The 17,852-nt window shown below is 39.6% G+C and overlaps 2 protein-coding genes and 1 long non-coding RNA gene across 4 annotated transcripts; 2 read left to right on the plus strand and 1 right to left on the minus strand.

The window, feature by feature from the left end:
- Positions 1–767: 767 nt before the first annotated feature.
- LOC141755895 (uncharacterized) lies at positions 768–4,781 on the plus strand. The gene is made up of 3 exons (XR_012591363.1): positions 768–1,088; positions 2,024–2,142; positions 3,947–4,781. It is a non-coding gene; the product is annotated as an uncharacterized LOC141755895 (long non-coding RNA).
- A 1,556-nt stretch (positions 4,782–6,337) lies between these two features.
- LOC141756274 (uncharacterized) lies at positions 6,338–10,156 on the plus strand. 2 transcript variants are annotated; one of them, XM_074615880.1, is made up of 2 exons: positions 6,338–8,175; positions 8,377–10,156. In XM_074615880.1, the coding sequence occupies exons 1-2, from the start codon at positions 6,687–6,689 to the stop codon at positions 10,086–10,088; spliced, it is 3,201 nt and encodes a 1,066-aa protein (XP_074471981.1). In that variant the 5' UTR covers positions 6,338–6,686; the 3' UTR covers positions 10,089–10,156. The 2 variants fall into 2 exon arrangements, with proteins under 2 accessions (XP_074471981.1, XP_074471980.1); XM_074615879.1 differs by having other exon boundaries at positions 6,338–10,156.
- A 2,296-nt stretch (positions 10,157–12,452) lies between these two features.
- LOC141756336 (uncharacterized) lies at positions 12,453–16,713 on the minus strand. Its single transcript, XM_074615990.1, has 3 exons — positions 16,553–16,713; positions 14,386–14,673; positions 12,453–13,329 (listed from the first exon to the last, which is right to left on the minus strand). The coding sequence occupies exons 1-3, from the start codon at positions 16,680–16,682 to the stop codon at positions 12,638–12,640; spliced, it is 1,110 nt and encodes a 369-aa protein (XP_074472091.1). The 5' UTR covers positions 16,683–16,713; the 3' UTR covers positions 12,453–12,637.
- Positions 16,714–17,852: the final 1,139 nt, after the last annotated feature.

A 17,852-nucleotide genomic window follows, 5' to 3' on the forward strand; every position in this document is an offset into this window, starting at 1 on the left:
CTGTAAATCTCAGATGTGTTTTCCCTCAATGTGGCCCTTACAACTACTCCGTAGTACATTTGTACTTTGGCCCTCACTGCATTAGACTTATATACTATATACTTAATCTATAAACTGTGTTACCTTCATCATAATGATCAAATGTTTTGCGGCTCCACACAGATTATTATTAATCTTTTTTTTACTAAAATGGCTCTTTTGATAGTATAGGTTGCTGACCCCTGACTTAATGCCTTAATAAATAATAAATAATTTATAAATAATAAATAAATAACGCAGCAACAACGTTTTTGGTCATGGAAGTAAAACTTTTAAAACTTAAAGAAATATGTTAACCAATGATAGAGAATATTGATCCTAAAGGTATAAAATCATTGTTAAATGTTACATTGCAATCCCCAGCTATGATACTGTTTTCACCCTCTGTGTGTGTGTCTAAAACCTGACCTCTCCTTACCCATTTGCATGAGTTCCGCACAATTTGATAAGACTGCAAACTTCTCTCAGCAGGCTGTGGACTGAACAGAGACCTTGTTTAAACCCAGCTGATAGTCAAATGTATCCGACATCGGCCCTACACATCAGGAGCCGATTAAGGCAGGTGCCAGACACCAGGTAACAGTTCAGACTTCAATCACCTGACACCAATAAAAACGACACAACCTTAAATTACGCCCAAAAGGAGGAGCCCCTGTTTTTCAAGGCTCCTCAAAATTGTATATAAGACTGTGTTTGCTAAACTTGTTTTAGTCTGCTCCGGACCAGGCTCGGGCTTTGTTTGTGTTGCTGTCTCAATAGAACACAATAAAATCTATGCTTTTTGCAACCAACTTGAACCATCTTCAGACAGTTATTTGAGTATCCTGTGTTGACTTTTTGACATCCTGAACATTGATTTTTTGTAGAAAGTTGATCAAGGTTTTCAGACATCTTTTGGCCCAAGGCCTGAAACACTTTACTTCGACACAACTCGCCTCCTAACGCAGCAACAACTCGCCTCCTAACGCAGCAACAACTCGCCTCCTAACGCAGAAGAAGAAGAAGACAGCTTCAGAGGCTCCATTGAACATCTTTCTCCTCCAAAAGAGGTAAAGGAAAACCAAAATATTTCTGTTAAATGTATGGTAAATAAATCATTTTTATATGAGATATGTCAATGAATATTTTAATGCAAATATTGTTGCATAAAGAATGGCAAACAATATAATGGCGCCGTCAAATGGGGGTCGTGTTTACCATGTTTACCAGTCCATATGACCTCACGACCTCTTAAGTGGAACGTTTCTGAAAGCTCACGACTTGTGACGTGTTTGTTGACGTTGTCAGAAATGGCGAAGGTCATGGAAGTTCATTTTTTGGTGTATAATAAGTTAATAGTACATTGTTTTTCTTGGTAATTTCATAATATGGCTGAGGAAAATGTTGATATTCATTTGCATTTCCTGCATTATGTTACCCGCTTGCTTGCTTTCTAAATTGTTAGCCTCTGTGGCTTCTAGACGCCGGCAGTAACGTTAACGTTGCCGTTGCTTAGCGGCGGCGTTCTTCATGACTTAACCACTTGAAAGCCCAGCATATCATGTACACGACTTCCCACGTTGTAAACACGAGCTCACAAGTTTCATTTGAAGGCACCATCATAATTAAAAAAAACACTAAGCATCTGTGTACATATATGTTATATTATTATGTTGTAATAGTTTTTTCAATTAGTTTTTATTTCATTTTAGTTAGTTTCCAGAGTGTGTTTGCTAGTTTTAGTCTAGTTTTTGTCAGTATGTAGCTACATATACATACAAGATACACGGCTGGAGAGCTGTGTAGGAATGGCCATAATGATATTTAATAAAATGGGTTTAAAAGGGAAAGTCTTACTTGTATAAAACCACAGTTTTAAAGGTATTTGAGTGACTTCAACATGTTTATTTTTAAAGTGAACATCCCAGTTCTTATTCCGTAACAAGTGCTATAAAGTGTGATATTTCTTAAATTGAAGTGTGCATGCTGTTTGTTTTGTGTGCAGATGGCCGGTCTGTGTTGGATGGTGGTGGCGGTGGCCTTCAGCCTGTCTATTGGAAACAGTGTGGCTCAGGAACTGGATCTGGATCGGCTGACAGAAATTATGAAAGAAATCAAGAACAGGTGAGTCAGTTAGATTCCAGTACTAAAAAGCTCAGCATTCCTCGTCTTCACAGTTAAAGGTTATTAGTGGTAACATTTTAATTTAGATGAATATTTAAAAGAAAAAGAAAAAAACTACATCTACAGAGCTTTTAGAAAGGTGCTGAATAAAAGTATGGCTTTTCCTAAATATATATATATATATATATTATGATGGTGAATTAATCATTTTAAAAAATTTGGCGGGTTCAAATGTTTTGTTTATCTCTGTGGAAGTTTATCTGATGTCTGGTTCCCACTTCTAACGAGGCTTGTGAGCCAAACGACATTGGTATCACGTGGTATCTTTGGGTTGTCAGTTAGTGTGGAAAAAGTAAATGCTATGTAACGGAGGAGGGAGAATGTGACATCTAGTGGCTGAATGTTATCAATGTTATCAATAGCACCTTTAACACAGACATTTGCTGTAATAGTAATTACAATAATTGGGATATTGAGCCAAATGTTTTGCTGTACAGTACAAAGGCAGTCTACAAGTATGACCCTTATGTATGCGTTCAGTATTTTCTAGGGCAATCGATTGAAATATTTAGTCACAATTAATCGCATGATTTTCCATAGTTAATCACGATTAATCGCAAATAAAAAAAATTTGATCTTTCCAAAATGTACCTTAAAGGGAGATTTGTCAAGTATTTAATACTCTTATCAACATGGGAGTGGATAAATATGCTGCTTTACGCAAATGTATGTATATATTTATTATTGGAAATCAATTAACAACACAAAACAATGACAGATATTGTCCAGAAACCCTCACAGGTACTGCATTTAGCATAAAAAACATGTGATTATCATTTAGTGGGCATGTCTGTAAAGGGGAGACTCGTGGGTATCCATAGAACCCATTTACATTCACATATCTGGAGGTCAGAGGTCAAGGGTCCCCTTTGGAAATGACCATGACAGTTTTTCCTCATCGAAATTTAGCGCGTGTCTGAAGCGTTATTTAACCTCCACGATAAGCTAATAAGACATGGTTGGTACCGATGGATTCTTTAGGTTTTAGGTTTTCTAGCTTTAAAACTGAGCCTGCTAGAACCTAAAAAATCGCAAGTTGCGTTAATGTGTTAAAGAAATTAGTGGCGTTAACTCGTTATTATTGTGTTTACTTAGTATTTTCTTAGTTTTGATGGAGAGATGTGTTGCCTAAACAGAATGAAAATCACCTTCAGCAAGTTCAGTAGGATTATCTTCACACATTAGTTTGCATGCCGTAACCTTGTTTTGGCCAACAATAGTCACATAATGTGAGTTAGTAGTCATGTTCTTTTGCCCTTTCTTCCCATCAGTTGTTATTGTCATGTCCCAACCCGACATCATTGGCCTTTATCAGACGCAGTAGTTGCTAGCATGGCTAAAGGGAGGATGTAAGGGCAGTCGAAGCAATGAAATATCTCCACAACCATTAGATGGCTTGCGATGACATTCACAACAGACATTCGTGGTATCCAGAGGATGAACCCTAATGACTTTGGTGATCCTCTGACTTTTCATATAGCTCCACCGTTAGGGCAAACTTTTAATGTGTTCAATACTTTGGTTTATGACCAAATACCTGCAGAACTGGTGCTAATTAGCAAATCTTACCACGCTAACACACAACTGTTACTATGAGCCTGTTAGCATGTTGGTGTTTGCATTTTCTGAATCTCTTAAAATCAAACCCATCCATCTATTTATTCTTCTACTCCATCTCCATCCAAACCTTGTATCTATACTCTGACCCCAGGTAACACTTGTGTGTGTCTGTTTCCATTGTCAGGTACTTCATACCCAACATGCAGTTCAGTTTGGCTGCAAACATCCCAGAGGACCAGAACAAGCTTGAGGGTGCCTTCAATGAAGACAAACCTGACGTTGTGAAAACAAAGCTTTTAAGTGGTGAAGTGTACGTAGGTACCAATGTGGTTGCAGCAAAACCTGAACATGCGGAATGGTATGATGATCATGCAGAGAACCGTGTACTGGACGAAATAAAACCTTTAGTTGACGAAAAAGAGGGTAATAGGCTGATCTTCTATTCTTACTTTTCTCCATGTGCTGATAAGTGTGCAAGCAAGGTCCATAAGTACAATATCTTAAAGAAACTTAAAAAAGTCTTTGATGACTATTGGGAAGATTCTGCTTTTGTGTTTACCAGAGTATATGACAGGAATGGTGACATTACAATTGACCAGGAAGATATTAAAGGGAGCCTTCAAAATCTTGGAAGATCTGTTGGTCAAAACAACATATTCCGTTGCTACACGCCAAGCAATAGTGTATTCACATGCATCAGCTGCTTCATCGATGGAAATCTTGCAGAGGCGTGTTTTCAAAACTAGGCATTTAAATGTGTCTAAGCCTCAACAAGGGGCGTAGGGGAGTAGAAGTGATTGAGGTCCAATTGATGGAGATCCGAACACAAACACAACTGGATAAATTGTGTTTTTAAAAAGATTATATATGCTTAACAACACGCTTTCTCCTTTTAACTAAGCTTATTGCACCGACATAAACTCTGTATTTACAGTACTAATGTCATTGTACTCTGTATCTCTGTAAAGCATTGTTATGTTTGGTTTTTTCCCCTACATTAAAGCTTGGCTCAGCATCGACTCTGGTCATTTTCTATTCTGTGTGTCAATAATTAGTATGTATGTCTGTCTGACAGATTTTGATGATTGAATGGATCGTTTTGCATGTGACGGCTCAAACGATGAAGAGATGTTTAGAACTTGTGAAGAGGACGAGAACTTCACTGAGAATCAACTCGTCAGTTTTAATCAGCGAGACATGTGCAAGTGGTTATTGTACTTACTCTTCTGTACATGTGCCAAAGCGCGTGCAATTTGCTTGAATGAATGAGAAATTAAAACCTGTTGTGAACAACAAACTAATTGTTCAGAGGTTTAAAGTTATTGTTTTGAAAAAAACATATTTCTCATTCAAAAATTGAGCCAAAGCGAATGAGAAAAACTGTGAAACACTGATATGGTTGCACATATGAAGAAATCCTAAATACTATGAATGCATTTTGCTCAATGAATTGCTAAAATAACCATTTAAGAATTTTGAACCACAATATCAAATGCAAGAAAAGGTCTTGCAGAGTATTGTTACTTTTATATCATAGGTTAATAAAAAATGCTTTTGTAATAAATCAAAATACATTGTGTCAATGTGGAGGAATACACTTCTTAGTTTAACTGTTTTTATTTGTGAAGTTAAACACAGCAACCAGCTGGGGGGGGTACAGGGGGTCTTTACGGGAAGATATCAGGTCAGCAGTAAATGTCACATAGAAGTGTGGAAGCTGGGAACCTGAAAACTAATTTGAGATGCAGCTCAGCACTGTTTGTCAATTTGCTCTAGTCATGAATCAGAATAAAACATTAATTAACTAATTAATCAAACTATATTGTGAAAGTGTAAAACAGCTTAGAACATTATGATAGAAGTTACACAGATTTGGTGCTAAATGTAACCATTGTTAAACCAAGATCTCGAGGAACACCATAGAAAAAGCAAAACTGAATGCCATATAGGTACTTTTAGTGTAAATAAGGTACCAGAGTGCATAAAAAAGCATCAAAATAGACTAACAGATTTTGTTTATTAAATCTCCCGGACCCCCGGATGTGCTTAAATCCCCCAAAATGCTTGTATTTACTAATTAATTTATGATTAACTAAATAAGTAATTAATAATTTACTTAACCAAAATGCAGTTGCAGCTATTAAATACATAAAGTATCTGATTTATCTGTCATATAGGCCTAGTGTCAATCCTTTTGCCAAGTTCATTTAGTTAATAAATTAAGTTAATAAGTCAAAGAATTTCAAAATAAAGATGAATTATGGGCCTTTAAATGTTTATTCATTTCATTGTTGCCTGTATTAATGTTTGTTTATAAGCTAGACCCTGGCTTCCTGTCATTTTGCATTGTGACATCACATTGCGTTGTCATGGAAATCACATTGCGTTGCCATGGAAATCACATTGCGTTGCCATGGAACTCACATCATGTCATGGGAATGGAAATGGCTTTGATCTGATTTTGTGATGTCACAATTTTGTGATGTCACCATTAAAGGCGTTGATCTGATGTTGTGATGTCATCATTCCTTTCATCTCTAATTCTGGAGTCCAGCTTCAGAGCCAGCCAGAGACAGTTCTTGACAGTTACTTCACAAGTCCAGTCAAGTGGATTTGCCACAGAGACTCAGAGCAGCAGTCTTTTACAGATAACGACAGCTAGAGAGACACAGATAAGTCTCTCATTCTCTCTCAGTCTGCTACAGAGAACTACATTCAGTCTTCTACGCACAACAAGTCTACAACAGAGTGCAATAGACAGAAGACACAATCCAAGAAACGGGGTAACGGTAGTTGGCGGTGTTTTGGCCTAACCAGCATCCCATTGAAATACCAATAAGGGCCAACAAGCACCTCCTCAAAATCAGGGTCAACTGGCACCTCTGCCAAATTTACATCAAGGCAAACCAGCCCCTGAGAAAAATATGCATCGGGCTAAACTGGCACCTCTGCGAAGTTTGCATCAGAGCAAACCGGGCCCTCTGCCAAGTTTGCATGAGGGCAAACTGGCACCTCTGCCAAGTTTGCATCAGGGCAAACTGGGCCCTCTGCCAAGTTTGCATCAGGGCAAACTGGCACCTCTGCCACCTGTGCATCAGGGCAAACTGGCACCTCTACCAAGTTTGCATCAGGGCAAACCGGGCCCTCTGCCAAGTTTGCATGAGGGCAAACTGGCACCTCTGCCAAGTTTGCATCAGGGCAAACTGGCACCTCTGCCACCTGTGCATCAGGGCAAACTGGCACCTCTACCAAGTTTGCATCAGAGCAAACCGGCACCTCTACCAACTGTGCATCAGGACAAACTGGCACCTCTACCAACTGTGCATCAGGGCAAACTGGCACCTCATCCACCTTCGAATCAGGGCAGACCGGCACCTCTACCAAGTTGGCATCAGCGCACACTGGCACCTCGACCAACTGTGCATCAGGAAAAACTGGCACCTCTGCCACCTGTGCATCAGGGCAAACTGGCACCTCTACCAAGTTTGCATCAGGGCAAACCGGCACCTCTACCAACTGTGCATCAGGACAAACTGGCACCTCTGCCACCTGTGCATCAGGGCAAACCGGGCCCTCTGCCAAGTTTGCATGAGGGCAAACTGGCACCTCTGCCAAGTTTGCATCAGGGCAAACCGGGCCCTCTGCCAAGTTTGCATGAGGGCAAACTGGCACCTCTGCCAAGTTTGCATCAGGGCAAACCGGGCCCTCTGCCAAGTTTGCATGAGGGCAAACTGGCACCTCTGCCAAGTTTGCATCAGGGCAAACTGGCACCTCTGCCACCTGTGCATCAGGGCAAACTGGCACCTCTACCAAGTTTGCATCAGGGCAAACCGGCACCTCTACCAACTGTGCATCAGGACAAACTGGCACCTCTACCAACTGTGCATCAGGGCAAACTGGCACCTCATCCACCTTCGAATCAGGGCAGACCGGCACCTCTACCAAGTTGGCATCAGCGCACACTGGCACCTCGACCAACTGTGCATCAGGAAAAACTGGCACCTCTGCCACCTGTGCATCAGGGCAAACTGGCACCTCTACCAAGTTTGCATCAGGGCAAACCGGCACCTCTACCAACTGTGCATCAGGACAAACTGGCACCTCTGCCACCTGTGCATCAGGGCAAACTGGCACCTCTACCAAGTTTGCATCAGGGCAAACCGGCACCTCTACCAACTGTGCATCAGGACAAACTGGCACCTCTACCAACTGTGCATCAGGGCAAACTGGCACCTCATCCACCTTCGAATCAGGGCAGACCGGCACCTCTACCAAGTTGGCATCTGCGCAAACTGGCACCTCGACCAACTGTGCATCAGGAAAAACTGGCGCCTCTGCCAAGTTTGCATCAGGGCAAACCAGCACTCTCTGAAAAACTCAAAGAGACCACTAGCCAGCTGCAGCTCAAAGGAGGTGAACTCCTAGACAGCGAGACTGCTTTGAAGAACAGATCTGCAAAGGACCTGACCGAAAAAGAACAAGCCCAGAAGACACTGCAGCTGGAACTCCAGAAAAAGGTGGACCAGGTGAAAGATGACCTCCACCGCAGGGACAATGAAGTAGAGGGTCTCTCTCAAAAAATCAAAGAGACCAGCCAGCTGTCGCTCAAAGGAGGTGAACTCCTAGACAGCGAGACAGTCTGGCAGGAGAAATTCAAAGCTTTGAAGGACAGATCTGCAAAGAAGCTGGCCAAAAAAGAACAAGCCTGGAAGACACTGCAGCTGGAACTCCAGAAAACGGTGGACCAGGTGCAGGATGAGCTCCACCGCAGAGGTGATAGAATAGAGGGTCTCTCTCAAAAACTCAGAGAGACCACTAGCCAGCTGCAGCTCAAAGGAGGTGAACTCCTAGACAGCAAGACAGTCTGGCAGGACAAATTTAAAACTTTGGAGGACAGATCTGCAAAGGACCTGGCCGAAAAAGAACAAGCCCAGAAGACACTGCAGCTGGAACTCCAGAAAAAGGTGGACCAGGTGCAAGATGAGCTCCACCGCAGAGATGATGAAATAGAGGGTCTCTCTCAAAAACTCAAAGAGACCACTAGCCAGCTGTCGCTCAAAGGAGGTGAACTCCTAGACAGCAAGACAGTCTGGCAGGAAAAATTCAAAGCTTTGGAGGACAGATCTGCAAAGGACCTGGCCGAAAAAGAACAAGCCCAGAAGACACTGCAGCTGGAACTCCAGAAAAAGGTGGACCAGGTGAAAGATGAGCTCCACCGCAGGGACAATGAAGTAGAGGGTCTCTCTCAAAAAATCAAAGAGACCAGCCAGCTGCAGCTCAAAGGAGGTGAACTCCTAGACAGCGAGACAGTCTGGCAGGAAAAATTCAAAGCTTTGAAGGTCAGATCTGCAAAGAAGCTGGCCAAAAAAGAACAAGCCTGGAAGACACTGCAGCTGGAACTCCAGAAAAAGGTGGACCAGGTGCAAGATGAGCTCCACCGCAGGGACAATGAAGTAGAGGGTCTCTCTCAAAAACTCAAAGAGACCACTAGCCAGCTGCAGCTCAAAGGAGGTGAACTCCTAGACAGCGAGACAGTCTGGCAGGAAAAATTCAAAGCTTTGGAGGACAGATCTGCAAAGGACCTGGCCAAAAAAGAACAAGCCTGGAAGACACTGCAGCTGGAACTCCAGAAAAAGGTGGACCAGGTGCAGGATGAGCTCAGTAAGACAGTCTGCAAGAATGCCCAGACGCTGGCCAATAATCAACAGCTGGAGAAACAAATACAAAAGGTGCAAGAGGAGAATAAGGACCTGGCCGAAAAAGTCCAACGGATGCACACAAGAGTGAGACAGATGGAGGTTGACCTGGCCAACAAACAACATCGCTGGGAGACCAAAATCAAACAGTTGGAGAAGGACAACGAGGACTTGGAGGAGCTCTGTCTGAATCTGAACAAGAAGAGGGGTTTCTTTTCCCGCAAGAGGGACACCGAGGACAGACAGGAAGAGTTACAGAAGTTGAAAAGCAAAATGCATGACAAGAAGATGAAAAAGAAAGAGAAGGAGAAAGCTCAGATGAAACCAACAGATGAGAAGGTGGAGATCAACCTTGAGGAGCAGACGGAGAAGAGGATGAAGTCTTTCTTGAGCCGTCAGTGTGACGGCGAGAATCAGGTAGAGGAGGCTGCTGGTTGTTCAGCTCAGGCTCCTCCTCCCTTCTCCTCTCCTACCTCCCTCCAACCCCACCTCCCTCCTTCATCCACATCACCAGATGACTTCATCATTTACCATCCCCCTCCAAGTTCCCTCCTTCCTGCGTGGTTGATCCCGGTGCTCAGGTTCCCTTCCACAAAATCCACTTCATCATCAAGGAAATACAAAAAGTGACTTTTCTGTAAGGGGTTTCTCCTGAATGCTCAGGCTTCCCTTCCACAAAATCCACTTCATCATCAAGGTTTCTCCTGAATGCTCAGGAAGGCTTCCCTTACAATCAAAATAAATTAATCAAAAATAAATAAATTTAAAACAATCAAATAAAAGTTCAATGTGTCTGTCAGTATAAATACATTATTTTATGATATTATGGTGGCTATAGAATCACTGGTATCTGTTTATGATTTAACACTGAAGCTGATCAATAAAATGATCAATGCCACGTAATAAAAGATGTTCCAAATGGTATTTTAGGCGCCAGTGAACAACAAGAGCTGGTTCTGTAATAAACAATGATATTCTGCAGTAAAAAACATGTGACCTTCATTATTTCTAATATTACCATTATTTACCGGTAATGTCATTTAATTGTTAACAAACAGTCGTTTTTGTTTAATAAAGTATACTACTTTTTCATAAGGGTATGAACTATAGTACAAGTGAATAGGTATACTTTTAGGTTCTGAAAATACATTTTATATGCTTTAACTTATTAGCCAATGATTTATGTTTTACATAAAGCTCCTTTTGCTATTTAACTTGATGTTTTGTGATGATAAAAAATAAATAAATAATGCAAATGTTTTTTTCTTGCATTCCTCCACGGTGAACGCTGAATATTAAATAAATAATATTACCAAACTGAATTGATATTAATTAAATATATAGTAAATATCAGCACCACTTCTTTCCTTGTTGTCCGTTGTAACAGTGGAGTCTATAGTGTCAATACCTACCTACCTACTCTGCAATCAAAACCTCACAATCCTTTTTTCAAAAACGGCATTTTTGCAAGAAAGCGATTGCAGCATTTGAATATAACTCTTTCAAAAGCAGCGACACTTGTGTCTTTAGCACTTTGAATAACTTGTTTAATTGTTCTCATACAGGCTTCTGTACAGCACAGATCTACTCACGTTTCAATGAACACAAAAATATAAAAGCCTTTAAAAAAAAAACTAGATGATCAGCAGGAGCCGGTTGATATTTCACTTTTACCAAAGAACAACTCGCACACAGTGAACCCAGACGTGACGTAGATAAAAACACACCTACCTAAAGTTATGCTTGGATTTTTAATGTGTTTATAATCTTTACAACAATCACATTTCTGATCAACGTGCTGAATACCTGACGTGTTCTTTTCCTACATATAGAAGCAGGGCTGCACAATTCATCGAATATCAATCGCGATTTTGGCTTCCCACAATTAAATGAACACGATTGACTAACAGCTGAACTAACAGCCAGCCACCGGGGGGGAGGGGTGATCCAGATGTTTTCGGCTTTACTTTTGGGGAGCTGTCACGCCGCTGCATGTGCACCCTACAACGGCAGCCTGTTAAAAACTCCCCTAAATGTGGCTGCAGTCCAGAGTAGAAGAGTGATATACTGTTTTGATATTACTTGTTTTGCCCGTCAAAATGAACTCAGGTGAATATTTGAAGTCTTATTTTGATGCAACGATTTGTACATTAGCAGGATTGTAGCACAACACGGACGTGAAAGCAGTCGGTTTATTTTAATGTGTAATATTTTGTCCCTAAAAATAAGGGATGCACCACAGACCGAGTACAAGTACTTACATTTGGGTACTCGCCAATACCGAGTATCGATAAAAGACCCTCGTTAACAGCCAGCTGGAGGGTGTGAGCGACACACGGCAGGCTGGGGAGTCCCGCATACGAGGCGGTGCGCCACGAACCGGCTCTAGGTCGGCTTGGAAAGGTTCGGGGCGAAGGTGCTTCCCGGGGCCGTGGCCAAAGTGTCACCGGGGCGGACTGTCCTCAGTGCGGGGCTCGGCCAACGTAAAAGGCGCCAGGGATCTGCGGCGATGTCGGCAACCCACCCGACCCGTCTTGAAACACGGATCAAGGAGTCTAACGCACGTGCGAGTCAGAGGGTGCAAGCAAAACCCTGTGGCGCAATGAAAGTGATGGCCGGTGCGCGCCGCCTGAGGCGGGATCCCGGCCCCGCGGGGTCGGGCGCACCACCGGTCCGTCTCGCCTGCACCGTCGGGGAGGTGGATCGTGAGCGCGTGCGATAGGACCTTAAAGATGGTGACGAGAGGTTAACGTCACGCTGCCGTAACGTTGTATCGGAGCCGTCTTGCGAGTACGAGTACATGAGCACAGTATCGGCCCCGATACTGGTATCTGTGCATCCCTACTAAAAATCTATGAATATTCGTGATGAAATAGCCTCATCGTGATCTCAATATTGATCAAAATTGTGATGATCATTTTGGTCGTAATCGTGCAGCCGTACGTATGAGGAAGATTAACGCCACACTTTGATTAATAATTCATATATTCAAAATATAAATCGCCACAAGATGATTTTTTATTTAAAAACAGCACAAAAATATGAGAAAGGAGAAGTTACAGTATCATATAAATGGAGAGAGATAATGAACTCCTCTGTAAAGTGAATAAACTGATTGTTAAAGTCCACAAATGTGTGATCCACACAGTATTTATATAAAAATGTAAAATAGTTTGGGATCACTGAAAACTCGTAGCGCCGAACTCGGCCTCGTGTAGAAACTGCTGGATCTTGGTTCGGACCCACGACTGTTTCTCTGCAGGGAGTCTCCTCATGGCCGGAGCCAAGCTCAGTAAAAACAGCGTGACATCGTCTCTCTGGTCCAGATCCCGGTCTCTCTGAGCCTCCCTGGCCTCCATCCTCCTCAGGCACTCCTCCAGCAGACCGTCGCCGCTCTTCCTCTTGGCCCGGGTCGGCCTGGTAGACGCAGCGCCGCACTCCTCCTCGCCATCGGTTTGGTCCAACAGCTCCGCCACCTCAGCTTCCTGCTCTTCGGTCTTCAAGTGGTTCAGCCTGGAGGCGGCGCAGGACGGCAGCGGGCCGCGCTGCGTCTGAAGGTGATGGAGGTCGGGCTGTAGGACCGCCGCCGCCAGCGAGGACTGAGCGAGGGGCGTCAGCTGGTCTGAGGGCTGCGAGGAAGATTGTGACGAAGCTAAGGACGCGGCTAGAGACGTCACCGACTGCATCATCACCTCAAACAGTTCCTTCATGTTGTCGTGTTGTTGTACTTGTACGCAGTCGTCCGAGGTCACCTCCATCTTTGCTTCTTTCAATCGGACGGCGTCTCTGCTGGCAGAAGACGGACGCTTCCTCTGGACGAACTCTGAGGATGATGATGATGTTGTCGTCGTGGCGTCTACTACGGAGATGTCTACAAAGACAAATAAAACAATCACATTCAACTTTCATCCCACAGCTGTGATGTGTTTTTAGGGATTTGAGTTGAACATTTTATTTGTAATAAAACTGTGAAGTCACTGGGATTCATCAGCAAACTAAGAAGTTTCAGAAATGTTTCTTGTTTATTAACCTTATATTATTCCGTGATTTATCCCTCATCATTGTTGAGCATCTTCTTTAAATCTTAATTACTAGACAGGTTAATCCTCTTCACATGGCCAGTACTCCCTCAGATATCGTGGTGTACAAATATGGAACACCAAAACGCATCTTATCAAGACCTCGTTATCCTTAGAACATCGAAACGTTTAATTCATGATGTCTAATTATCTTTTGATATGTTTAGATATATTTACTTTTTCTCTGTACTGTTTTTTTTTATGTATTTCATTGTTTTTATTGGATTGTTTTCCACTGTTTGGTTAGTTGTTCTGCTCATTTTGTGTGCTTCTTGTTGTTGTTCAACTTTAATAATAAAAGCCTGTGGGCTTCTTGACCTCTCCTGACACTTTTCTTATTTTTTTTACTGACTGGATTTTGTGCAGTTTTATGTGTGTGCGTTGATTTGAGTATCACCAGTTGCTTATTTTTCACTGGATAGGATTTCTTTGTTTCCCTGGCACAGCGCAGGAATAAATAAACTAGAAGGGCACTGGGAGAGCGCAGACCTCCACCAAGGCCAAATGGCCTACAGTATGTCACAATGTTAACAAAATAATTTGTGTATGTGCCCAAAATGTAATGAGTTCTTCACCGGTGCATGAAACACCCTTCCACCAAGTTTCATGAAAATCATGTTAGTAGTTTTTACGTAATCCTGCTGACAAGCAAACAAACCGAACCGAAAACATGACCTCCGTGGTGGAGGTAACAACAACAACAACAACAACAAAACATCGGCTATCGGTGCATCCCTAAAAATGATCCTGAGCTGCAGCCCTAGTAAAACATTCCCAAGGATCACACCGTCTCTGCAGCCTGACATCAGTTCTGGGTAAATTAATTCCAGACATCCTTCTGTACGAACCGTAATTCTCGTCGTCGCAGTCGTCGTCGTCGTCGCTCCGCGTGTCGGTGGTCGTGCTGCAGCCCATTTCCGACGCGTGGTGCTGAGAGGGCTGCGGGTCCAGAGCCCAGCCGTTGGTGCCGGCGGCTCTGGCGTCTATGAACGGGTTTAAAAACGACAGGATGGCCGAGTACCTCCACGGCCTGTAGTTAAAGAGCCCGATGCCGCTCTCGCGCCTCTCTTTCTCCCGCTGCCTCTCCCTCCGGTGTTGGTCTCTCAGCGTCTTCCACTTCCTTCTGCATTCAGACTCTAATGAACACAGCGAGAAGAACAGATGTTGACGTTACTACAGATTCAACTTCAGATTTATTTTTTTCATCCAAAGCCTGAAATCTCCTCTCCCAGAAAACAAAGAAGAGGTTTGGAATCAGGTTAAAAGGTTAAAATATAGATTTGGAAAGAAAAAAGAAATACAAACAGCATAAATCTGACATCCATATAGTGGTCAAATGTTTCACAGTGTGCCTTTAATCTGCTGCTGAAAATAACCCCAAACAAAGGCACAGTTAGCCAGTGGCGGACTGTAACTAAGTACATTTATTCAAGTACAAATTTGAGGTACTTGTACTTCTACGAAGTCAAAGAGTTTATTGTCATGTGTGCAGTTAAAACAAGTTTCCCTGTACAATGAAATACCTGATACAGGAAGAAAGGACACTATGTATAATATACAATAAACATGAAAAATAGATTAAACTACCCAACAGTATATAAAATAGTTCAAATCAGCTCTATGTTGACCAACAACAGCAGTAAAAAGCTAATTATACAACTAGTAAAACACTCACAGGGGTCATTTCACAGCATTATGAGTACTTTTACTTTTTATAGTGGGCTATAACTATATTTTGCTGATAATACGTAATTAATAGTAGTAATAGTAAAGTATATATATATATATATATATATAAATAAAAAACTAATAATCATAATTTAGTGGTACAGAGACCAAGAATTTAAAAATATATTAAATAAATAATAATAATATTTAATAATGAAAATAATAATAATTAAAAAAAACATCATTTATCCAACAGTTGTATTTACTTTTTTCAGTCTTTATTGAAAAAACTTTCAAATATACATTAACGTTGTGGACTTTTCCTCAACATAATGGTGCAGAGAAACAAGAATAATAATTTAAATAAATAATAAAAATAATAATAATAATAATTTAAATAAATAATAATAATAATAATTTAAATAATAAAAATAATAATAATAATAATTTAAATAATAATAATAATAATAATTTAAATAAATATAATTGGAACAAATACACTTAAATAATATAAAACTATAATAAAAAAAGACTTACAATTTATTTAACAATTGTATTTACTTTTTTCATTCTTTATTGAAAAAACATTAAAATATACAAATAATATACAATTATGATCATAAAAAACGTATTTAACAGTTAAATTTACTTTTTTATATATATATATATATACATATGGTATAAGTATATTTTGCTGATAATACTTGTAGCCTATTTAATTAATAGTAGGAATAGTAAAGTATATATATAAATACAAAAATAATAATCATAATATAATGGTACAGAGACCAAGAATTTGAATTTAATTTTTTTTAATAATTTTAAAAATATATAAATTATATAATAATAATAATAATATTGAATAAATATAATAATTTTTAAAAAACACAATTTATTCAACAGTTCTTACTTTTACTTTTTAATAGTGGGCTATAAGTATATTTTGCTGATAATACTTGTAGCCTATTTAATTAATAGTAGTAAAGTGGCCAGCTGTTTTATTAAATTACTGAGACTTCATTAAAGGAAACTATTACTATATTACTATATTACTTTATTACTTTATATTACTGTAATATAACTACTATTTATGTGCGAGGTGTTTACATCTTCAGTAGGAACCAATGTGTTTGGAGCTGAGAGCAGCAGACAGTCGGACGGTATTAAGAGACGGACTCTCTATTGTTTTGATCTTTTCAAGAAGAGATTTGATTAAAAATATAAAAACTAAAGTGTTTTATTGAGTTTCACTTCACAGCCGTCAAACCTCCGCGTGGTGCGGGTGAGTCGGTGGAACTACCGGAGCCGTTAACGTTAATAATATCATAATAAAGAGGGAAGACTTACCGGGGACACCGACCAGGTCCGCGACGCGTCGCCAGGAGTCGGCTCGCATGTTCAGGTCTCTGTAGCTCAGGCAGCCCGTGTCGTAGAGGCTCGGGAAGCCCGACACGGCCAGGATCAGCTTGTGCTCCATGTTCAGTGTGTAACTCCTGGAGCTGGAGCTGAAGCTGAAGCTGGAGCTGGAGCTGGAGCTGGAGCTCAGAGGAGCAGCGAGAGGAGGAGGAGGAGGAAACAACACGTCGTGTTTCCGTTTCCGGCGACAAGCTTCTGTTGTTTTGGTTTAATCTTTATTAAAAACAATATTCAACATTCATTAATAATTAAAAAATATACATAAAATATACAATAATAATAATAATAATAATAATAATAATATTTTTAAAAAACATAATTTATTCAACAGTTGTATTTACTTTTTTCAATCTTTATTAAGAAAACATTCAAATATAGAAACTTTTCAGACAGAATTAGAATTTAAATAAAGCAAATTAAAAATTAAAACAAAATTAAAATAATAATAATAATAATATTTTTTTTATGTTTTTATATTTTGTTCATTTAAATTCTAATTCTAATTATTCAAATAAAAATGATAATAATAATAATAATAATAATAATAAATCTAATTGGGGAAAAATAAACTTAAATAATATACAACTATAATAATTAAAAAAAAACATAGAATTTAATTTACTGTTGTATTTTATACAGTTTTCGATCTTTATTGAGAAAATATTCAAATATGTCCTCAACATAATTGTACAGAGAAACAAGAATTTGAATTTGAACTAAAAAAAATATTATTATTATTATTATTTAAATAAATATAATTGGGACAAATAAATTTAAACAATTAAAAAACTATAATAATAAAGACATACAATTTATTTAACAGTTGTATTTACCTTTTTTCAGTCTTTATTGAAAAAACATTCAAATATACGTTAATGTTACGGACTTGTTCTCAACATAATGGTACAGAGAAACAAGAATATTAATTTAAATAAATAATATTTAAAGAAATATAATTGGGATAAATAAACTTAACATTAAACTATAATAAAAAGACATAGTGTTTATTTAACAGTTTTAACATCTTTATTGAAAAAAAACATTCAAATATTCTTTAACAACTTGTTTTTCAACATAATGGTACAGAGAAACAAGAATATGAATTTAAATGAATATATATATATATATATATTATAATTGTTGTTGTTATTATTATTGTTATTATTAATAATAATAATAATAATAATAATAATTTAAATACATATAATTGGGTTAAATTAACTTAAATAAT

The sequence above is a fragment of the Sebastes fasciatus genome, chromosome 18 (genome assembly GCF_043250625.1).
Source record: "Sebastes fasciatus isolate fSebFas1 chromosome 18, fSebFas1.pri, whole genome shotgun sequence".
NCBI lineage: Eukaryota > Metazoa > Chordata > Actinopteri > Perciformes > Sebastidae > Sebastes > Sebastes fasciatus.

Coding starts and splice junctions, on each gene's coding strand:
- LOC141756274 (XM_074615879.1), top strand. CDS start 6,687: ATGCATCGGGCTAAACTGGCACCTCTGCGAAGTTTGCATCAGAGCAAA.
- LOC141756336 (XM_074615990.1), bottom strand. CDS start 16,682: ATGGAGCACAAGCTGATCCTGGCCGTGTCGGGCTTCCCGAGCCTCTAC. Junction 14,674..16,552: donor GGACCTGGTCGGTGTCCCCG/GTAAGTCTTCCC, acceptor TGTGTTCATTAG/AGTCTGAATGCAGAAGGAAG. Junction 13,330..14,385: donor CTGCGACGACGAGAATTACG/GTTCGTACAGAA, acceptor TTGTCTTTGTAG/ACATCTCCGTAGTAGACGCC.